This window comes from Streptopelia decaocto (genome assembly GCF_964273445.1).
Source record: "Streptopelia decaocto genome assembly, chromosome: 3".
In the NCBI taxonomy this organism is placed as follows: Eukaryota; Metazoa; Chordata; class Aves; order Columbiformes; family Columbidae; genus Streptopelia; species Streptopelia decaocto.
The window spans coordinates 29,664,440-29,688,830 of record NC_138656.1 but is presented as its reverse complement, the minus strand read 5'-3'; the positions used below and the strand labels follow the sequence as shown (position 1 = coordinate 29,688,830).

Here is a 24,391-nt window from a genome sequence, read left to right as displayed (position 1 = left end):
ATTCCTTACAAGTTACAGCCTCCAGAGGAAGCTGTTGTATTTCACTGCCATATGATAAGTTTTCCCTGTAAATCTACTCCCTCTAGTAAAGGCAGGGCATAATGTCATTCTTTTTAAAATAAGCATGTGTATCTTTAATGGGACAGTATCAGTCTCTCTAATTCTCATTTATTATTACTTATGCATTAAACCTGGCAGAGACATGTGAATGTTGCAACACAGCAAAATGCTCTGTTACCCTCCTCTAGTCTGTCTCTGAATGGCCCCAGTAATTCAGAGGTACATTGCTTTTAACAATGAGTCACTACCATATTGTTGCTTCCCCCCCAACAGCAAAATCATATTGATATCTCAATTTTTTCATCCCGAAAGTATTAAGAAAAATAAGTCTATTTTCTTGTGGTTACATCAGAAGACACTTTTAGTTACAAAACTCGCTGCTACATTCTCAGAGAGGTCAGAAGAAGGTCAGTCACAAGTTTCACACTTGTAATCTTGCTTTCATCCACAGCTGCTAACACTGCTAGTTTATGTGGTTGCTTCATCACATTGCTTAAAATAATACTCTTGCTTAGCACAAATTTTAAATCATCTTCAAAGGATAAAAAAAAATAACCAAGATCTCGATCCTGTGAGCTTTTGCATAAAATGCAAGCATACATATAATCCCACTGATAACCCTAAAGACCTCAGTGGTTGCTAGCATTTCTGAATTTCAGGAGACCAGTTTCATTAGACAGAAAACTTTATATTAAATTCAAGGATGACCTCATAAACTTTAAAAAAAGCCCCAAACAAACACCAAACCCACAGTAGTACAGACAGGACTTTCTGGGGAAACAGTGGGACAGTTCATGAGAAGGGATCTCTGGCTCACTCACATGCAGGGAAAATGGCTACCACAATATGTAGAGACATGGAAAAGAGATGGATGGCACAAAATGCCATGGAGATCCCAGGGGAAATCAGGCAGGTGGACACTGGGGGGATCTCAATATTTTCCACTCAAGAGTAAAGTATGGGGAGCAGAGGACACAGCCCCTTGCTTGACCCAAGATTTTCCCTTCCCCTTCATTTTGCCACTAAAAGAAGCAGACAGATAACCAGCAAAGGTTGTTTGCTTTTCATTGAGCAAGAGGCTAAAACCCCATTTCAGAGCGGCAGATGCTCTGGATGCCTTAGCAATTCTCAGTTAATCTAGAGCATAAAGTACTTTCCAGCTAACCAATAACAGCATCCTGGGCCAAACCAACCGTAAAACAGTCCTTGACTAAGGTCCATAAGGCATGTTGTTTGAGACATTCTATAAAAAACGAGAACAGAAATGCCGTGTACTCTTCAGTTTGTTAAAACACAAGAAGCTAATGCTTATGGCTCTAAGTTGCCTCATCTTCTGCCTGTGAACTTGAATTCCTCACTCAGGAGGAAACATAACAGGACTAGCATTTTGCCCAGACTGAGATTTGAGATGGACTAAGTGAGCCTTTGAATAGTTGTCTTGGTAATACACTGTACTTCTCGTCCTTGCTTACCAGGTCCACACAAGCAGACATTTGGAAGGACTGCTTGTTTTGTTCAAGAAGATAGGAACAACCATGGAAAGGAATAATCAGTGGAGCTTACCTGTCATCACAATAGGTAAATTTCATGTCCATGCTATGGCGACTCAGGAAGGTCTTGCTGTCCAGGGGGATATCGATGTTTGAAGGATGCTGAATAGGCTCACACATTATTATAAGGCAGGTGAGAAGAGGCTCTTTATACCCACACAGAGTGTGAGGAGGGCAAGTGTTATACACTTTAACTTGTCCAGTGCAGTGCAAAACCTGAAATAACGATTTCTGAATGAGAAACAAACTTAAGAATGTACTTTCTTTACATGTCAAAATGTCTTTTTATATCAAAACCACTTATTATGGCTAAAATAAGGTACCTTCCACGTGGCAGACTTGAGGTTAACAGTTCTGCCTCTGTTGGTAACGGTGCATTTCATCCTCATGAAGAAGTCACGCTCAGTTGACATCTCTTTGCTCTTCTTTCCAAAGCCTGGACCTGTATAGGGAAAATGGCAAACGAGTTTTCTCAGTTTTGCTTCTTGATTTTTCTGTTTATAAGCATGAAGGATTCAATGGAAATAACAGACTAATTCTCAGATAGTTTACCTGCAGAGACCATCAAAGATGCATGGACCGTTGAAGAGCGGTTTGTAGAGCTCAGACCTAAAACTTTAAGTGGAACTTAAATGGACTTTGTGCATTTAAACGTATGTTTTAGCTTGCAGCACATAAATCTTTGCAAGTGTGACAAGTGAAAACATTATGCTTGTCTTCACTTGATGAAAGGAAAACACTAAACAAACAGTTCTCAGTGCTATCATACATAAGCAATATTTGGCAAAACAAAACAAATCTGCAAATTACTGAATAACAGTTAATGATTACTCTAGGAATGAAAATTCTCTTTACCACGGACTAACAGATCTCTACTACCAGCCAATGACTTCATTAGCTTATTTAAAAAGCAAACAGTGGTTCTTTGCTAGTTTCATTATTACCATTTTTCAGACTCAGATTCTCTCGAATTTCTTCGTGGTCACATGGATGAGTGAAGTCAAAAATGCTGTGTCCAGTTAATTCCACCTGTGCAGAAGAACTACATTTAGCCAAACAAAAACAACTAATAGTTTTTATCTGGTTTTAAATACCACCTATTCAGATGAAACTGGTCACTAGAACTAAGCGCATTGACAGGATGCTCACAGGCACAAATCTTGTGACCCTCCCTTTGTGTATCCTATGCATAACTTCTCATCTTCTTCCCAGAATAATTCCCTATCTTTGGATTTGCACAATGCAGTTAACAGTCAACACCAGTGGTTATTTTCAACACAGAAGGAGAAAACCACCAACCCAAAAAGCAGAAAAGGGGGGAGACCTAAAAGAGCAGCTCTATCACCTCTGTCACATAGTCCAAGGCATAAAGTGAATAAACACCCATTCTCCTCTCCATGGTAATAGCTAGGAAGGCAAGTTTGCAGTCACCAAAGACACTACAATTTTGATAGAAAGGGAGAGGGAAAACCCCCCACTGTTGTCTGGTGTTAGGGTACCTGCCTGAGAAATAAGACATTTTATTTCCAGTCTTTTTTGCAGTGACACACAGCTGTTTTTCTGTATTTAGGCAGAGGAGTTTTTTCTAGGAATTGTATTACAAAGACAGGAAAGTGTTAAGGAACAAGTTACCTGGGTAAGACCCATGTATTTGTTGACATTCTCTGACAAAAAGATCATGTCTCCATCCTGTGTCACCACGGCAATAAATCCCTCCAAAGCTTTCAGGTACAAGTTGTCCATCTGTTGGTCTGCCTCTAGTTCATTCTCATTGTCAGCACATACTGAGAAAACAAAAAGAAAAAAAGCATCTGAAGTCTTCAGCACCCCAGTCAGCCTTTTTCAGTGCAAGCATAACACCTCTATAACCAGACACTGAAGAGCATCTTCTTTGTGTGCATTCTATTGGCCATGTGTAACTTTTATATTTCCTAACAGGCACGAAATATAGGACAAATCTTATAGAAGTAAATTTGTGCATTCCTAACAAATGTCTAAAAAAAGATATTTTCATCAGGTCAAGTTTTCCAAGAAGTTTAAATACTTTTTCTATGAAGCATGTCTAAACAGACCTCTCCACTCAGTATGGAGAGATCTGTTAACGCTACCTTTAGTAGAAAAAGTGGAAACAACACATTCTTGAATCCCTTTCAGGGGAATCTCTCTTTCCTCCCATTAACCTCAGTATTCCTGGCAAAAACACAGATCCATCCCATCGACATCCACTTTTTCACCTGCAGACGTCAAAACTCCCTACGTGCCACTCCACCAATCTCTGTCAAGCTTCATCACCCACCTACACTTCTGCCCTGCAAGCAGGAGAGCCTCAAGCCCCACTTCCATCCCTTACGTTTGCCTGTGCAGATTCATCAGCTCAGTGCATCTTGTCATTTTGGGAGAAGATGTGCCACTGTTACGCTGACGTGCTAGAATATTTATTAAGACAGTTATTTTTTTTTTGGTTACCTGTTTTCCTGTTGCCTTTTGGCTGTGTTGTAGAGGCAACTGATGGCACCGCGATGCCCACGTTGGATGTGCTCCACATCACTTACCTCCTGCAATGGGAGGCAGTAAGGGGGCAGGGAGGGAGGGAGACACTGCTCCTCCTAATGCTGGTCACCCAAGTGTCCACTCAGCACTCCTGCCTTCTCTTCTACACTTTCAAGCATGTTTCAGCTTCATGAATAAGAAGCCTGCAGTACACAATTTGTAGATGACTAGTATCGAAAAATTTCTGTGTAGGAGCCAGCCCATTAATTTCCTGACATGTTTTATACTAAACTTCTGGGATTATTTTTGTACAAAACTATTTACAGATATCGTGTCTGCTCTGTGTACCTCAGTCATGCTGTAGAGAGCTTATCTTTATAGTTTTGTCAGTGAGCCTGCACATTAGTGATCAGTCTTCGCAATTATGTGTAGTGGTAAGGCTCTGAATTGGGGGCAAAAAAGCAAATGAACAAGAACTCCCAACCTTATTGTCTTAGAATAAGGAATAACCAACTCCAGCCATACACTGCTGAAGATACAAGGGCAAGGGTAAGCCTCATCTAGATCAAACGTCCTCCGCAGCCCGAGGCAGCAGGATTATGTGAGGAGAGCTGCAGTGATGCTGCTCCCTGTGCCCCTCTCTGGTGGCACCAAGGGCTCCAGCCTGGGCCCACCACTGATTCTGCTGGCCAGAGGCTCCAGCTGCAATTGCATCAGCCGTATTCGTAACAACAGTGGGACTCTTAGAAGAGTTTATTGGAGAAGTTGCTCTTTTATGTTGGTTTAATGTTGCAATTTCAGCATACAGTTTTTGTTCTCTCGTACACATACTGTTAGCACTTGAGAAAAGTATTTCATTTTTATTCTTTTCCTCCCTGAATCAGCACGTTCATCATTTCCCCTCATGTTTCTTGTAGAAATACTCATTCTGGAAGAAGTCTAGAAGCAAGAATTGGGTATTGTTTTGTAAAACATTACTAGAAGTGGTTTGGTTTTGGTTATTTTTTTGGATAGGGACGAGGCTGAGCCAAACTAATGCAGTTTTTACTTTGAAGTATTAATGAGTTACGATTAAAGGAAGAGTTCAATCTATATACCTCCTACAACTGCAGCTGCTAGTGCCTGAGGATGGACAGCGAGCAGATGTAGAGAGATGAGCACTTGCAATGCAGAGCCCACCAAGCTGCTGTTTGGAACAGACGAGTGGTGACAAAAATGATGCTTCTACTGCTTCTGCATCCTCCTCCCGCTACTCAACACCCATCTCTGGCAGCAGCCTACTACATGCCCTGCAAACAATGGTACAAATGGACTCTGCCACAGAGCCATTGGGAACACCTGGTTTATCACCCTTTGCTTCTCAGCAGGACCGTTTGGTAACAGGGAAGAGAAGATGCTCTCTGGGGGTGGCTGGCGCAGGCTGGGGATTTATCGTTTTGTGTCCCTGCACTGCAATTCTAACTGCGCATGCAGGGGCCAGTTCCTCCCCAGCACAAAGCAACCGACTTCAGGAAATTACATCAGGGCTAGCGTTTAAAATACAGAAAATACACAATAATATATTTGAATAGTATGCACTTTGACCATAATGACATTTAGGGAAGAAAAAAAAAAAAGGCAAGTGACCATCTGCTCCCAAGCTTGTTTCTGCTGTGTAAAGAATGTCAAGGGTCTTTTTTCACTTTTCCGGAAGCAAACAAATAGTTTATTCAGCAGGGATCATGGCTATAGCCCAAGACAATCAGCCAAGTGTGGGTTCAGAGAAAAAAATGACTTTTCAGCTCTAACCCCAGACCCTCCTTTCCATTTTTTTTTTCCCAGCTCATTAAGTTTGCATTAACAAAACATGACTATTGAAAGGCAGGAAGGCTATTCAAAGCATTTGTATTCTTAAATGCCTCCAACAGTGAAAGACAAACACTTTACTTGTATTATCAGATGATTAAGTTTGCTTTTCCATATATATAAATTATATTACTTATCCAAACGCACAGAGAGTACATAGGATCACTCACACCAGGGCTGCAGGTCCAAACCCTTCATGTCCTAGCTGAGCACAGCACTTAAAGATATAGTCAGCTTCAAAGCACGTGGTTACAGGGTTTGTGGGATCAGGGTTCAACTTTTTTATTAAAATTACCTTTGTCCAGCTGCAGGCATCTGTGATGTGGACTGGGAGGGAGGCGGGAAGAGAGTTTGTGCTGCTGTGCGCCCCCACTCATGTAACCCAAAAGCACGACCAAGGTGTTTTGCAGACACCCTCCAGCTTCCCTGATAACTCAAACAACCCCACCGTATCCCCTCCCTTCTCCCTTAGCAGCCTTGGCCGCTGCAGGCAAGGGGAGCTGGCAGACACGGGTTTCTAGGGCTGTTTAGCAGGGGATGCTCACGTCTTAAAGACAGAGTGGTGAAACCATGGGCATCATCAGGCAGGTGACAAGTACCTCCAGGGGCCACTGAGCGGCTGCCACCATCTCTTCCTTGCCTGGGCATTCCCAGCAGCCTGTCCAGGGAAAACCAGGCACTGGGGGGGTGCACCAGAGGTGCTCGCGTCTTCTGCTGTGTCCGGGTTCTTTGTGGTAGTTGCAAACATATAGTCTCAGAAGGTGTCATCTGTGCTAAACCCCTGAAGTGTATTACTACCTGAAGATCCTTAGTCCCACAGCAATAAATATGCTGGACATCACTGCGGTGGCCCTAGTATGCCCCATATCAGGTAACTTAGTATAAATTATAGTAATATAAATAATAAATAACTGTCCCTCATATGGTTGCAGTTACAGCATTATAGCTTGATCCCTTTTCTCCTGTGAAAATCACTAGCTACTAATACACAGAGGATATATACACATCAGGAGACTGATACATCAGAAGCAATTCAGTTACTGCCACTAGCAGAAATCCATTTTGCTTTAGAAAGAATCTATTTTGCAGAAGAAAAACAAATAAAACCATTGCTACTGCAAGCTGCTCCCAGAAATCCCTATCGTCTTTCACTTTAGCAAAAGAAATTTCAGCTTCAGATGGAAAACATTTGAGAAAGCCAGGCCCAAATGGAAGCAGGAGGTTGGCATGAGGAGGTGGGACCAGAACTTAGTTTCCAGTAGGTCTGAGGTCACTTTATCCAGGCAGTAGCACCCCATGTGGACTTGCCAGAATATTCCAGGTCTTAAGGAAAGGTAACCATGGACTCAGTCTACCCTGACTTTTAGGTAGAGGTTTGATCATCAGCACTGCTTTTCAATATAGCTGCTAACTAAATTTTGAAATAAGTAGGCGTTTTTCCTGCATCTTTTCCACCTCTACTAATGGGAGTACCTCAGTTCAGGTACCATGATAGTGCAGCAAGGAGACTGGACTGCAAATGCACCAGTTTAACTATAAATTAATAGCACACTCAGCAGAATGAATACTGTAATATTATTGTTCATATTATAGTTACATTTATGGATCCCAGCCAAGACTGTGCTCATGTAGCCCTGGGAAGCGTATAAAGGAGGGAGAATCCCTGCCTAGCTGAGATCGAGAGATTTTGAAACACATCAGAGAGCCACAGAAAAGTGCAGTTGCCTCCCTAGGGTGACTATCAGAGCTACAGCAGAACCAGGAACACAGCAACCATGTCCCATGCCCCAGTTTGATGGGTCATCCACTGTTCATACTGACCCAAGGCAGTGTTTCTTGGTCCGCATGAAATTTTGACCAAGTATTTTTCAATCCATGTCTCAGCCTTCATCAAGTTTTGATAAACACTTTTTTTTAATCAGCTCTATTTTGAAAAATTTGAAAACCACCAAAGTACAATTTATTCATCAACAAGAAACTTTGAACTGTAATGGCAAATGCTTATTGCAGTGTTTATGATAACCTTTTATGCTAAAAATAGCTCTTGTAAACAAGCTTTGATTAATTCCCACTGTCAGGATGTGCACTGTTCCCAAGTTTAAGAACACTTTTTCCGTAGATGCTTGCTCATTTCCTTCAGTCCAACCTCTTGGAACAAGTCTGAAGTCTCAAAAAGTCAGGCTCTCCTTACAAGAAATAATTGCGCAGGTACAAACAACCTCCTAGCAAGCAGCCTCTACTCCTCTCAACACCTTTGATCTGACTCTAAGGGGCCTTTCTGGTCAGTTCAGAGGTAGAGGATGACAAAAAAGTTTTTTACTGGAGGTCACATTGTAACCTCCACAGAATTTTCATGGCTTTGTCTCTAATCCCAGATCCTACAAGTACCAGAAAATTCCTTGGATATTGTCCATAACAGAAACCAGGCTACAGCTGCCACTCCTGAGGAGGGTTGTAAAAACTGCCTGATACTGTAGGCACAAGTTAGGGAAGATCTAACAGCAGCTCCATCCTGCATAAGAGAGAGCAGCTTTGAGACAGACGTCTCTTCCTGGTTTCTTGTTTGGCATCAAAGGAAAGAGACTGATTCTTTTTTTTTTTTTTTTCTTTCTTGACAGGGCAGTACATCCTGTTCAAGGGGATATTTTCAATGTGTTCAATAAAAGCTTTCAATTTAGATACATCAAGAAAAAGCTACTCTTAAGCTTGAAGCTTCCTGAAGGGCTCTTATCTCCAAGTGCACAAGCAACTTTGATAAAGAAAACACTTTTTGTTAGTGTTATTTTGATTGCAGAGTTTGTATCTAGCCAAATCATACAGATGCTGCTCCCAGGAAGCTGCTTCAGGTCCTGCAGTCATCGGTGTTGAATAGTGGGACATGGGACCCCATCAGACCAGGCTCCCTGAGCCTTTTGGGAACTTCTGGTGCACCTTCCCAGAAAAGAGACATCCTTTCAAGCATTTGAAGCACTCAGCACCCAGCTCCACTCCCATTCCTAGCAGCATGGTTGGCTCAAAACTGTTTTTCCAATTTAATGAAAGCAAACCAAGTAGACATGCTATTTTTAAAGCACTGTTTTATGCCACAATGGTCTGAGATGACACGCAGCATGTCCAGACATTCAAAAACAATGCCCACATCACTTCTCCCTACGGTTTGTCCTCTCTCTTAAAAGCCCAGAGAAAAAGCTATTTTTTCCCTTCTGCTCCCTGCTGGCTTTCCGGCTCTGTTGTCTCCCTCCCTTGAAACAACTTCACACTGGCTTCCTCGTGGCCTCCCTTCTCCCAAACAACTTCCCGTCTGCTTCCCTGTTCCCTCCCCATTTCTCCTGCTGTCTGCCTGCCCAGGAGCAACTCCCATCCAGTTTCCTTTGCTGGATCTCCACACAGAAAAGACACCCGGTTGGCCACACAATTGGGATGGGAATAAAGCGAGCTGATGAAATTGTGTTTGCCTGATCAGCCTGACTAAAAAGCCTGTAGTCGTGGCACACAGAACTCTCTGGTACCAAAGAGTTCTGGTTCCTGTAATGTCTTTGGCACCAGCGTGGTCCAAATAAACGCTTATATTATTGGCACTGCCTGCTAATGCCCAAACAGTCTTCTTAAAGTGGATTATTTTCCTCCTATTCAGACAAAAAGAGAGCAGCTAAGACAGCCTTAGCAACTATCACGATGTCAGGTGTTAACAAAGCCATTTTTTAGCAAAAACCAGTTATTTCTCTTTTACCATCTATTAACCTCTCACAAAGCATTAGACTGATTTACTAGCTATATGAGAGAATAGCAGTGGACAAGCACTGCTATCAGTTTTTCTGACCACACTAAAGGACATAAGATCCCAAATCCAAAAGCTCCACTACTGATAACCATCCATTTATTTTCAGCAGCAACTTTATGTGATCAAAACCTTTACTTGAAATGAACAAAGATCAGGTCTAAGTTTATCCCAAACATTTGAATGTGACGATGGCAAAAATGTATTATGCCAACAGAATTAGGAGACATCTTGAAAAATATTTAAGATGATCATAATTAAATGATATTTCTACTTAGCATTCCAATTATACTGTGTACTGTTCTGTGCACAACATGGAAACAGTATTATAAAGCTATTGTTTCAGTTTGCTTCCTGTGATACTAATCTCAATCAGGCCGTCAGACGAACAGCCTGCATTTCTAAATGTTAAAGGCTTCCTCTCGAACATTCCCACACAGAATTGCCTACTGTGAAAATCAAAGGGAAACGTGTTACTAAGTAAAGCAGCAACTTTTATAAAGCAAAACCTGGTATTTTTTACCCTTTTGAACTCTGAGATATACAACCAGCTATTTCCTATTACGATCAGACACAACGGCCAAGCTCGGGTCCTGCAACGCCTGCAGGAGACATGCACCCTGCAATCCAGGAGCTGGGATTTTCAGAGGCACGTAGCAGGAGAGCTCTCAATGTGGTCTCCAATTCATGGGCTCTGCCATTCACCTGCTGGAAGAATGTGGGCATAGATTTCCCTAGGTCTTGGCTTCCAGACAGATAAATAATCATTATGCAGACACAGCTAGTGAAACAGCCCAAGTTACACAAGTGAAAAGCCCTATTCCAAGAGACAGGGAATAATAGGAAGGGGCATGGGACACTCAATGCCAGCGGACTGAGGCTGGCACGTTGCCTACAGGCATTTCTGAAATCCCACCTGGAGCATCAGCTTGCAGAAAGACAAGGATGCAGTCCTGGGAAGGGCCTGGTGCTCTCTGCTCCAGGGAAAACTGCTGCGGAACGACAAGATGTGTCCACGTTTGAGAATTGTGCCCACAAACAGTAACATAAAGTAAAATCTAGTGTACTGGTAGGTATTGATAGAATAAATAATAAATAAGAAAAATGCTAATCAAGCAGTAGTTTTTTCCTCTAGTATCTTTTGAAGCCGCACTGCAAACTTATTTTAGTGACGTTGTGTGTATATATATATAAATGCAGTAAATGTTATTTTAATGTCCTAATTAGCAACAGAAAAAAATACTCTCACTTAACTCCCATTTACACTGAGCATCTAGTCCAAATAATCAAAACTATTTCCATGAAGATAACACAAAGCAAAGAGGGGGTCTGTGGGCTGGGGCAAGCATTTGCTTTTCATGCACAGTGCAGTCCTCTACTTCCCCATTTCCAAACTCACCTGTCAGAGATGACACAGTAACCCTGTGCTCCCTGTCAGTCGAATCGGGCTCCTCAAAGGCAATACTGAATTGATGGCCAAATTCCAGCCTGCTAAACATGCATGTGAAACGGGGACAGCTTTGCCTGGGGCTCAGAAAGGGTGCAGAGCAAAAGCAAGAATGGGGGGTAGACATGCACCACAAACCCAGTTTCCATTTTGCTCCACATTCTCATAAAAATGTGATGGGCAGCAAACCTCTTCATCTGTGAGCCTAAAGCTGTATTGAAAACCTAGTGCTTTGAATTAAATCGGGCAGCGTTCCAGTGTGTCCTTATAAAGACTGACATTATTGAGAAGCCCACGAGATATAAAATCTAATTTAAATGTTATCTATAATCAGAATAATATAAATCACAGATGAGGTTCTCTGGCTTGAGTTCTTTCATTTCAGCTCTTTCTCACTATCAGAAAATAATACCCAACTCTTCCAGAAAATCAGTCCCTTTAAAGTACCTTAAGTTCAGTTCCTCAGAATAGAAACATTGAGGATTTTGAAACCCTTCTCTACATCTCCCGTAACTAAAGGATGCAGCCATGGACAAAAATGCATTTGATCAACAACAGAAATTTTGATGAGAGGACTTACTCCAAGTTAATATTTAGACTGGGGAAGTGCATCAGATTTAAGGTTATGCAAATAACTAACACAGAGAAAGCCCAAAATATGAAATCACAGCCTGTTACTACTGTAACATTTCATTTCCAGATTCCTTTCTAACCACTGGGTACTGGTGGTACTTCAGGAAAATGTACATCAGTTACATGAATCACATTGTTTTTCAAACACCGTCACAGGAAAATCATACGTGTATATATGAATATTACATATATTGAGTTGTCATCACTATCAAATGATATGAGCCTAAGCCTTAACACTACAGAAGCACTAAAACAAATGTTTTATCTGTAGATTTTTTCCTCATCAAGAAATGTACATGTATTTGAAAAGTTCACTTTAATCTTAGCAGTTCCCAGGTAAGCAAACGTACTTTTCTAATGATGACAGCATAAAACTCTCTCATGTCAAGTTTCACACACACACATGTTTTTCATATTCTCTTACGGCCCTTCTGAAGTTTGCTTTTCCTGCACTGTGCCAGTCTCTAGTTTATGCCATATAAATACTTTAAAAGCTGAAGCTGTGTTTTTAGGAGAAAGTTACTAACAAATTGGCTTGGTGTATGGCATATTTAAGAACACTCAGCTATTTATGCATCTTCTTCAAGTATTAATTACATTATGAAATTAGAGAGGATTTCCAAAGACTGTTCAGCAAATAAACTTCTCACAGGAGCAAATGCTAAATGACATTCTATAAGCTAAGATGAAAAGAATACCCACATTATATACAATAGTCTTAGCAGAAGCCAGAAAAGCTACTAAAATTACAAAGCACACAGAAACAGAATTGAATTTGTTGTATCTTTCAGACTAACCAACAACAAACCAGCAGCATACTCATCCACAAAATTAGATACTTCCTAATAACATTTATTAAAGTAATTGTTATGGTATGACTCAACATTTCTAAAGAGAGGAAGTGCAATCATGACCTTATTGGGAGTTTTGCCATTAAAGAAGGAAAAGATGAAATTTTGGGTTTACCTTTCGCAAACAATGCAGGCATTGTTTTGTGAATGTATTCTTGTCGCTTATTGGTCACTGTGTGAAAGTTGCCCCAGAAATATCAGTTGTTTTTATTGATCTTACAGGCTACTCAAACCACAGATTTCCATCAAAGTGCTTATTCAAATATCGGTGGAAATAAGAATATGTGAATTTTAACCATTTTCACAGGCCATGAAAATGATGCTGCTTCACATTCCCTACTAGTCCAACATGAGCAAGATTCTGATTACATAGAATCCACTCACATCGCGTATGTAAAAGTTGTTTGCTTTAGCTGTCTTAATCTGCCTCACCATAAACAATCTACCTACTACTCATTGTCAGCATATAGCACAATTAGTCCTCTCAAACAAAGTATTGGATCTTCAGAACTTCCTAGCTGCCTTTTGAATGTGCTGGCACAAACACGCTTGCCGTGCCAAATCAAAATTTACTTGTTTCAGCATGGAAGCTTGAGACACACATCTGAATTCTGATTAAACTCTTAAAAGCTTATAAACCACATTCAAGAGTTTTGAGAGGTTTTCTTTTAGAGGCAACTGACATCTTATTTTAGCCAGATCTTACCTGAAGACAGAAGCTTGTGAGTGCGCAGAAAACTGATTGCCAGGCGCATTATGGACGCCTTGTCCAGGTGGGAACTGATGTTGTGGGGCAGGGGCAGCTCATGTGCCAGTTCATAGAAGACTTCGGTCTCCTTGCTTCTTCTGCATCTTGCTGCATCTCTTGATTTCTCCTTCCTCCGTTCGGAACTGCTCCTGATAGGTAAAGGAGAGAAAGGAAAAAGCATTTCTTCAAATGCAATTCATGACCTGAGAGAGGCATTTACAACAGTAAATCTTCTCAGTAATGAATTCCTTCTGTCAGCTGGTTTAAATCAATTGACTAGGTTTAATATCTATTTGTTCCTTTAAAAATGGGAATTAGGAGAGGACTGCCACAGCTGGAAAGGGCTCAGATTCTACACCTCAAATCCCTGTTGAATGTAACAAGGTCAAGATCTGCCTTAAGTGATGGATTCAAAATGAAATAGTAAAACGTTTTTCCTAGAATTCAGGAAATGTTAAAAATAAAAATTTTCATTTGTTCAATCTAAAAATACTCTGGGCTGAAGTGACAATCCATTTTACAGTTAGAACAATTACAGTGCATGCGGCTGTGTCACAGATATTTCAGTGTTGTAGAGTTTCAATGGCTGTACTCTGCATTAAAATAAAAGTAATAAAAGGGTATCAAACAGTGTTTGTATGCAACTGCCTCAGCTCTTAATCCAACAGTAGTCTGGAAAGCCACCTTTCCTTGACCATTAAGGATATAAAATGGGAAAGAAAATACTGTTGCTTGCAAGAAACCCTTCCTTTGTAGAAACTATTCTAATTAAATCACCATTTCCCCATTGTCTATGAAAACAGATTCCTTCTTGAGCAAAATAACACGACTGATAGAGCCAGCCTCCTTCAAACTCCACAGAGAACAGAGGAGCAGGAAATAACAAAGGGGAAGACATTTTATGAAGCAAGTATGCAAAATTAAACCACTGAGGGACATAAAGCTAAATTTAACATGTGAGAAACACAAGGGATACATTTATAATAGATCTGGGGTAGGACAGTTTAAGAGGGAACTTCACAGAGTCTAAGCTGCTTTTATAAAGTACAATTCTTATTTCAAAACATGAAGAACCTGAATCCATTCAAAAATAACAGCTATTTCAACCCCATGTAGCTCTGCTGATACTACCAGTTTCCTTTCCTTGCACAAGCTGAGGTTTGCATCTTGGTCACACCAATACAGAATATATCTATTCTCAGGCAGGGTCCTGTACGAGTGTACTGATGCAAATAGCGCAGCTTGAAGGAGCACAAAACAGGGTGTGGAGTAGATCAGCCCCACTGTTTTTGCTGTTGTGGCAGCACATTCATTTCCAGAATCACGAGCAGCAGCTTTCTGTTCGCAGGGCTACCTAAAAATGCAGCAGCTTATAATGTGCTTTTTCCAATGTCACTATAAAATAATGAGTCTATAAACTAAAAATGCATCAATAAAAAAATATTCTATCAAAACAGGGTATTTCAATAAATATATTCTGTTATGTGAATATTATGAGGAAAATAAATATGAATTGCTTCACTTAATCCTAGAAAGTGTTCCAATAATGACTGCTCTCATGTAAAATTGCATGAAATAGAAAAAGAGTATTAATACATAGTAAAGTATTCTAAAGAAGATGACCATCTCTAGAAGAAGCAGACTGCCTGCAAAAGGCTCTAACATTGAAGCCACATGTAGTTTTGAAAATTAGAAAAGAGGAAAAATAGCCAGGGTGTTTGTTAAATGCTTAGAGTAAAGTTACAGTAAGGTGTTTGCTGGGGCCCAGGCAAGGCTGAGCATTCAACATCATCACCCAAAGCAGGAATGTGCTCACAGCACATCAGTAGATCCTTGTGTTGCAAAACACTGAAACTAGGCCTATGTGTAGGGATCAGACAGGTGCTCACCAGTGGGTGTGTGCTAACAGGGCAAGGGGGCTCCCTCATAAATGCTCACAGTATCTTCTCAAGATCTGTGATCAGCCCCCCAGCAAACCTCTTACACAACTATTTTGCCTGAGGTGAATATTTGCTAACGTGGCATCTGTTGCGGGAGACATGTACAGGAGGAGACCTACGCACATTTCAGTGTATAACGGCAGGATCCAACTTTGATAATGACTTCAGGGGCATCGCTGCAGCAACACCCACCCACTCAACTTTGAATCTAAAAGACCAGATACTCACAAGGTGACACTAACTCCGTACTTTTCTCCTTGCCAAGTAAGAGTCACACCACATCCACGTAAAAAAAAGTCCCTTTGTACAGCTGTCCGGGAAGGTACAACAGAAAACGCCCTGTGTCCTCTGAGGGCAGGTGCTGGGAATGGGAGAGCCATGTGAAATATTCACACCTATGCATCCTTCAGTAGTTTGTCTTGCTCTCTAAAGAAAAATGTGTCTACACTGTGCCTATAAACACGCTAGACTGGGAATATGTCTTCTCAGTTTCTAATTCTACCAACAAAATAAAAGAGCAGAAACAAAACCAAACAGAAGAAAAGCTACATGGCAATATTGCAAGAATTTCCAGTTGCCACTTGGGAAATTTAACTCGAACCATAAATGTTTGAGCTATGCTCTAAATCTAGAGCCCACAATTTTCACATTAGAACCAACTCGGGCAAAATAAGATCCAATCCCTCCTTATTTATACACAAAACTTTGGGAACCAAGGGCAAAGCCGTGTTGCAATTCATGCAGTAAAAATGGGTTGTATACGACAGGGTCTCTCATGACGCCACTCCAGCCACAAAGAAAAATATTTAGTTCTGCTAACCTCTGTAAATACAATTTTCAAGTGTGGCTAATGAGACAAGCTGGTTTTATTAACCATGGGTTGCTCAAGGTTTCTATAATAATAACTAATGCTATGACCAGCGAACGATTTTTTTCCTCTGTGCTGCAGATGCTTTTCTTCAACATTGATTCTGACTGCCGTGCTCAGTCTTTTCTGCAGACAGACATAGTTGTTCATTACACACCACATGACATCAGAAAACAAGGAGAGGAATCAGCCTGCCTGGTGGCTTTCAAAAGACTTTCTTGCTCACCCATTATCATTTTAAACAAACAAACAATTTGATCGTTAAGCATTTCCCCACCCTCTAACTCCCTGCACCTCAATTTTCCTCCCCATCTTTCCCCATCCAGCACATCCTTCACCCACATTGTTGTTGTAGCCAGTCCAGCACAAGCCCTCAGAGGCCCAAACACCCCCATGCCCCACACCACTTGCCCCATGCAGCTTCCCCATCTTCCCCAGCAGACAGATATCTGCGCTTGCTTGCTGTCCCTCCCAGGGACACCCGTGTCAAAGATCGTCATTCTGCGTCAAAGATGGTCATTCTGTGCTTACTTGACCTGGTTGCAAAAGCCTCCAAAAATTGCAGTCAACTGACAGAATCCCGCAAGAAGCAGTATTTGTATTTTCACAGTTTCAGTCTGCAGACGGCAGGCCATTAACTGTCTCAGCAGTTACCCCAATTTACGTGTGAGGTCAGCATTTTACCCGGGGCAAGGATGGACTACCCACAGCTAGAGAGTGAAAATGTGACTCAACGATGTTGTCACAGCAACCTGCCTGTTTGAAGGCCAGGAAGAAAGGCTGACACCAAATCCTCTTCACACATCATTAGGGCAATAGACAAAAGGCCTAGGCTCTAGCTAATTTATGAATCATAAACCACCCACTTATGTGGGGGAAAAAAAAAAAAAAGAGCATAAGCATATGTGTGCCTCGCTGCTTGGAGGAAGTGCCTCAAGCAGAAGCAAAAACCTCACTCACCCAAACCCGTGTCAGATTTTTCAAAATGCAGAGGGGAGACGGAGGAGAAAGGCATCACAAACGGATCCACCATATGCCGGTTTAAGGCCCAGAGGTACGGGGGGAGAAGCCTCCCGGGGGCTCCCCAACACTTGTTCCTTAAGGAGTCCCAGGATCTGGCAGGATAAGACCCTGCTTGATCACGTACCTCCCTCATGTTGCAATTGTAGCATGACCACTCCCGATAGAACAACAAGGAAGGCATGGAAATGCTCAAATCTCCACTAAGAAACAGGGTGGCTGAGCTGAGGAAGGGCCCTGGGAACTCCACGCAGGACTGGACTGGGCAGGGGGTGGTGGAGAGGCTGGAGGAGAAGGAAAAGGTGGGTGCTGCTTCCCAGCAAGGACTCTCCCAGGGCTGCCAGATGACGCCAGCTCCAGGGCTGTGGCGTTCACACGTACAAGCCATAGGGAGTGGAAGAGCTAACGCGGTGCAGGCAGCTCCCTGCAACACAACACAAGTATGGCACTGTACCCCCAGGATGGCTGTTTACATGATTTCCCACTTCCTCCTGGCCATGTTTAGTTTGTGCTCTGAAAATAGAATTTACAGGCCGATGCATGTGAGCAAAGATGACAAACAACTGGCAAGTCTTTGCCCTCTCAGGTGAAACTCCCAAATTTCCAGGAACAAAAGCTCTCCCTGCTTCTCCCAAGAACCCAAACAACAAAACCAGTCCCAGGGGTACACTCACATATGGGAACAGAGCACACAATCCCACCTGCTGGAATCATCCAAAGGGGTGTAGGAATGCCCTGCATGGATCCTGGGAGCCAGATTCCTAACCCCTTGCTCATCTCTGACAACCCCTTGCAACATAGCTTCACTGAAATCGGCAGGAATGCCTGCAGACCAAGGTCTTGCAGACCAGGGGAGAAGATCGTAATCTGGCTTCCCAAAGCCTCTCTTACTGCATGACTGAAACCTCCAGGCACAGCAATTTATTGGCAAAACCTGAAGCCCCACATAGCTGATCTGGCTCAAACAACCTTGCAAAACTATCATGTCATCTTAGGGGTTGTCTCCCTGGTGCTCACTGCTGTGACAGCCTCAGACTCCAGCAGCTGCGAGAAATGCTAGGGCAGACAACCCAGGCCGGGGTCTGCGCTGCTGCTGCTGCTTTGCCCAGGCACCCAGGGAAGGGACCTGTGACCCAGACACAGCGGGGACTAGCCCCTCCAACCCTGGGGCAAACACACCGCCCCTGGCACAGGAGCTTATACGCAGATGTAAAGCATCACTCACTGCTCTGAAGTCACATTAGATACCCATGAAAGGCTTCTCAGCTCAGCAGAGAAGGACTGACCTGACATTTTGGTACTGTTTCCACTGGCTGTGACCACACTTGCTGTCTGCAGTCCCAGTCCCACCAGTACTTCATCTCTGTCAGTAATCCCTGCTCACCACCTCTACCCATACATCTCCCTGGTCCTTCCCACATGCCATCACCCCCTCAAAGCCCTTGGTACCCACTCAGCCAACAACGGTGCCGGGTGGTCAGCTTCATCGATCCTCCCTTCGGTCAAGGACATCAGTGGCCTCCTTTAAGATGATGGAGGGTACTTGCCGAGATAGCAGTCTTCTGCTCAGCGTTTCACTGTTCTCAACAAGTCCATGTGGGTTGATACTTTGGTTGCGTTCACACAGACTTGCTTGTTTAAGACTAGGCAGCACAGTAACTGCACTGAATTACACTTCCACCTTGTAGGCTCCAGATCACAGAAGCTCTTAGAGAAATCGTAATCCGCACCTTGCATAAAAATACCTTGTATGTAACCCAGTAACCTTCAGTCATACATATATACTGTGTGACACTTTTGTATAACACTCTGAAATACATAGTTCAGATTGACTTGCTTCAGTTTACTTCGTGATTTTGGTGACCCTTGGACTTTGCTTCAAACTGCCATGTATGCAAGCTAGTAAAACAACAAGTGTATTACTTTATATCCAATGGCTGGTTCTTAAATGTTTCTAGCTCCAGCACTTTAAAGGTCGAGAATCCACAGTTAATTAAGCCGTCATATGAAATTTCTGTAGTAAACGCTCACTTCAAATGGTTTAGAGTTAGAGCTTCAAATGCTAACTTGCAGAACAAGAAACATACATTCTAGGGATCCAAAGAAAATATTTTACAATACAAATAAATGAAAAAACTGATCGCTTAGCATAAAAATATTTTCCAATTCAAACCAATAAAAACTCAATAAAGATATTTTAACAAGCAGCACTATCTTAGATAACAACAAAGATTTATTTCAATCTAGGAAATGCATTTTTTGCTGTGTGTTTATATTTTGCTTTACCTTCTGCTTGGCAAATCCCTAGATGATTTAAACCAGCATAATATCTCAAAAGGAGTTTCGCTGACTGTGAGGCACTCCACAGCTACCTCGCAACCACACCGCTTGACAGTTTGCTTGCACAGAAACCAAGCAGCCAGTGGTCATGCTTACTTAGCCTTAAAATTCCTTCAAAAAGTATGCGAAACCATTCTACCTGACAAGCAGTTTATTCTGGATGGCACGCTGTGCTTTTGAAAGCCCCGTCCATTAAAGTAATAAAAGTGACCATCAGTAAATAAAAAGTGCTACAAACAGCAATTTACTCACTCCCCAGAACTCAGGCCAAACTATGAAAGCTGTGAATGAAACCCATGCACGGTGCCATACTGATCCCTCCTTATACCTCTTTCCAGTGAAAATAATTCTTTCTAAAGGCTGAGAAGAGACCAGATGCCCAGGTTCAGCACACCAGCAAGAATGATAGAAAGGGGAAGGATACAGTTATTTTTGGACTGATAGGAAAAAAAAAGGGTTGAAAATATGTGGAGTGTTCATGGCTGTTAACTGCTAAAGCAGTGTTGCTGCACGTTGGGATACGGTACCCAGTACACGACAAAACAAATACAAACGATGCCAAAACATGGAATTTGTTAATAGAGGAAATGAGAGTTCGAAGGTAACAAGAAAAGCTACTAACAGAAAGGGCTATTACAAAAATAAGGAAATGAAATACCTTCCACCCTTCCTTTCAAGCTGCCCTAACTTACAGTAAGTCACCACCAACTCCTTGGTTTGACTGGGGAATTTCTTGTGCTTCTGTACATACCCACTAAATAAAAAAAAAATCTCTGCTAGTTCAGTAAAGCTTGGCACCTGCCATATCAATATGTGATGCAATTTTTTCCTCCAAGTCTGAAACCAAAGGCTAGAGGAGTGTCTCAGGGACAGGCAAGCAAAGAGTTCGTGTAAAGGGCAATGAACTAATTTCCATTCTCATTAGGCCTTTTCAAGGATGCTTGGCATAAAGGGACTTGGCTAGCAGGATTAGAGTATCAAGAGATGAGGCCTAAGTGAATACCAAACCTTTGGTGTCTTTGAGCATATTTATGATTCATTAAATCCATGTCACCCTAGGACCACCACAGCTGACAGTAACACAGCCAGGAATGTTTTCTTCAATGGAGAAGCCCTTTAAACAGGATAAATTCCATACAAACTTTAAAACCACATGCAAGACCGTAACTTCTCCAGTATGTGAAGTTCTGATGGTACCCTTAGTCTTAATAATTAAGCTGTGCTGGATCTGTATTTTATTTATTTTCATGAACGTTCCTAGCATTTATTTCTGAAAAAAATAATGGTGCTGAAACAAAAATAATTGCACCTATACAGTTTTAAAACTAGCATCCTTTTTTTTTTTATACCACTAGCTGCACTTAATGCAGCTACTAAAATAAAAAAGACTTTCCACCTGCAATTTAAAGTATCATTGTAAATATTGAAGTTGTCACAGCAACTAAATAGTACTTTGGGAGTCCAATGTTGAAGACCTTACTGAGGCTGCAGAAGCATTTCTATTTTTCTAAACCATTTAGGTTCACAATATGTCACTAGAGTCTGATAAATGTAATCACAGTAAGCAAAACAATGTCTGCAGGATTTATGTTCTACCATTTTTTTTCTAGCTTTATGAGTACCTTGAACCAGAAAGATAAGTATTAGGATTTCAGCAGCCATTAATCTGGCCTCGGATTATTTTACGATGCTGTTGAGCACAGCCCATCCTGCAGTCGCCACGCCAACAGAAGCCTGGTACCTCAGAGGACAGCAAGCCCCAGTGTTGGTCATAGAAAGGGTCAGGACAGCTCTGGATCACCCTTGTACAGCTGTTGCAGCACACGCTTAAAACAGGTCAGTGAAACACCTCAAATAATAAGGAAATCTGGAGAGAAACAAGCAGCCCTGCACACGGTCAAATCTCAATCAGAGGAGCACAAAGTCATCTAAAGTCTTCCCTCCCCAGACTGGCTTTGCACTGCTCTGCTCCATTAAGATACAGGATCACGGATTCCTTCCCCATGACAATCTGCTCTTTGATACCAGCCAAGATATGGCAAGCTTCAGCGATAACCCACAGACTAAAAAAGCCTGTCACCAAACCCACCGAACAATACTACAGAAAGAACTGTTTCAACCTTGGCCAAAACCGAGCTTGTTTTCAAACCAGCAAATTTTTGAGGGGTGATAAAGGTACCATTCTGCTTTTCTCCATAGTTTCTACTTACGTATTCAAGAGTCCCTGCAGCACAGCTAGAGCTGGAATCACACCAGAGCAGTGGGGATAAGGTTATGACAATGCACAACCTGAGATCTCTATCAGTGATTTGTGTTTGAGAGATTACAGATCCTTATCTTGTGGCATTACTTGTAATCAGTCAATTTTGACAGCTAATCTAGAGGTCCATACATATTGCTGCTTAGAAGCTCAGCAGGTATTGCTAAGATCTGTTTTCAGATAACCCAACTATTTACCCACTCTAAAAAACACATACCAAAGGATGTGCTTTATCTGTTCACCAGCGGGCTAAAGCTAAAGGTGAACGAAGTGCAATTCACAGGCCAGGGGGAAACAGGGCAGGCAGAAGTTAAAGTCAAAATCGGCCTCATTTTTCAGATGGGGCATTGACCACATCCCAGCCCATACCAAACCACAACCAGCATTATTTATCAAGATGTCACAACTGCAGCTAAATGAGGACAATTTTTCAATTAAACTTTATTTCAAGCCCAAGGGACAAACACCACCATCACCTGATTCTGCTATCAGTGTTACGCATACCTATGCTTCAGCCCCAACCATGCCCAACCGTAAACGGCTGAGAGAGTCATGCTGAAAATTGTTGACAAATCCCGAGTTTTATGATCCTATGTTGTTTTGCATCCTGGGCAATACCCACTGACATCTGTGGGTGAAATCCCTGGTGCTTCAGCAGGCTCAGACCAATGTCCCAAGACATTTATCTCGTTGCACTGACACATTTGCTGACAGGTTCACACAAGGGGCCTTTGTGGGCAGGAACAATGAGAGAGGCGCGTACAGCACAGGAAAATGGGTGGTGACCACCAAGGGCTGGAAAAAAGACTCTTTCAAAGGAAGGTCTTTGAAAACATTAATTACACCCCACCCAGCTATTTTCACTACAATATTTCAGTACATAAAAACAACACAGAGAAAATAAACAGCCCACCCTTCAATATATTTTAAGTTTTCCAACCCGTGAAAAAAGATCAGCAAGTCATAATGTCGCAGAAATCTTCACCAAACAGAACCCTGGAAGAGTTCTGCAGGCATCCACCAAAACCTCCCCGATCACCTCTCATGCATATTCAGGCTTTCCATGCAAGCAGACTCAATGAGACATCTTTATTTCCAGAGAAATCAAAATTTAAAACAGTATTGGCTGGTAAAAAAACGACAGTGAGCATTTATAGGGATCATAAAGTAAACATATTGCCAGAATTTTAAAGATTGCTATATAAATGAAAAGCCCTCCAGAATGCATTTCAGCTGTGCGTTGGTGTTTTCCATTTCCTAATTCCACCAATTAAAACAGTAGCTAGAACTAATAAAATATTTAAAACCTCTGCAAGACAGAAAAGGAGCAATAAAGCCAATTCCTAATGAAAGAGGTCTCTGAAATCAGCGGAGGGTTGAAGACTGGAGGCCAGTCTTGGAAGGTATGGAGGCCCAGCTCTCATACAGGCTTGTCTCCATCACAGTCAGCTGGTTATTGACAGAGCAAAGATCAAGCAGGTGAACCCTCCCATCCTGGGGAACACAAAAAGAGGTGGTTTGTCTCCTAGGGCTCTGGGATGCTCTGTAATGATGCCCCCTACAGCACCCTTCCTCCCAAGTTCAGCATATAAAAGATTGCTGAGCATATAACAAAGGGAATTCAGCCACTTCATGGTGCCACACAGCAGCTCAAAATGAAAATAACCTTTAGAGAATGCTCAGAGTGATCATCAAAATTACTTTGCGCCATTGCCTGCTAATGAGCCTTTTCCTTCCAAAGTGTCAAATTTTTTAATAATAAAGTTAAGAAAACAGCTCTTGCAATAAAATCTTTATGAAATAATGCTGACCCTTCTTTACTTTTTGGACCTTAATCATTTTAATGTGCACTCGGTTATGATGGAAATTAATGGTTTCTCCCTCTCTGTCTCTTGGCGACTTGAAGCCATTCACAATAAGAAGATGGATGACAAGAAAGACAGATTAAAACAGCCATTTCTTTGGCAAGCAGGGAATAATAATTCTTGAGAATAACAATACAGACGCTCTAAATTTTGATCATTCCATGTAACACAGTTTCCTCCACTTCCTGCAACAACGATCAAGTGCAGACCCTGAGAGCCAGGCTACATTTTTTTGCCCTCTGGGATGTGAGTTTTGTCTGTACAAACATCCTGGGATGCAGCTTATTCTTAGATCCTACTTTCTTTTCGGGGGCTGCTCTTTTATACAGTAGCTCTTTAATTGTCTATCTCTCAATTAAGTCATCAGGTAAACTGGAATAGTGATAACTTTGCATGCTGCGATTTTTATCTCTCATTAGTATTCAAGTCTGTCACTAGTTTAAGTTGATAAAAACCAAAGATTAGTAGCTTGAGCTAGGGTAAATGGTATTCTCTTACTACAGGGGAAAAGGATTGAAGCAAAGGGTCATGCTACTTGGGCTACCTGGCCAGAAAACCCGCAGTCACTTTAAGAAAGTTAGGCAATTCCTCTAAATTAACAGCTAAAAATCAGAGCCTGGAGTGATGTAACCTGGGGGCAATCAGTGCCTTTCTCTGTCCACCTCACACACCCGGCAAAGCCCTGCGGAGCCTCTC

At 41.9% G+C, this 24,391-nt stretch overlaps 1 protein-coding gene across 4 annotated transcripts in view; it reads right to left on the bottom strand.

The window, feature by feature from the left end:
- The window catches only part of EPAS1 (endothelial PAS domain protein 1), a 78,076-nt gene that overhangs the window by 22,251 nt on the left and 31,434 nt on the right, over positions 1–24,391 (bottom strand). For 2 of the 4 annotated variants that reach the window (XM_082049202.1, XM_082049201.1), the window contains exons 2-7: positions 13,361–13,551; positions 3,243–3,394; positions 2,555–2,639; positions 2,163–2,225; positions 1,934–2,052; positions 1,624–1,826 (exon numbers count right to left, since the gene is read on the bottom strand). In XM_082049202.1, coding sequence (XP_081905328.1) covers positions 1,624–1,826; positions 1,934–2,052; positions 2,163–2,225; positions 2,555–2,639; positions 3,243–3,394; positions 13,361–13,551 — 813 coding nt within the window. The remainder of the gene's footprint in view (positions 1–1,623; positions 1,827–1,933; positions 2,053–2,162; positions 2,226–2,554; positions 2,640–3,242; positions 3,395–13,360; positions 13,552–24,391) is intronic. The other 2 variants (XM_082049204.1, XM_082049203.1) reach the window with 1 other exon arrangement.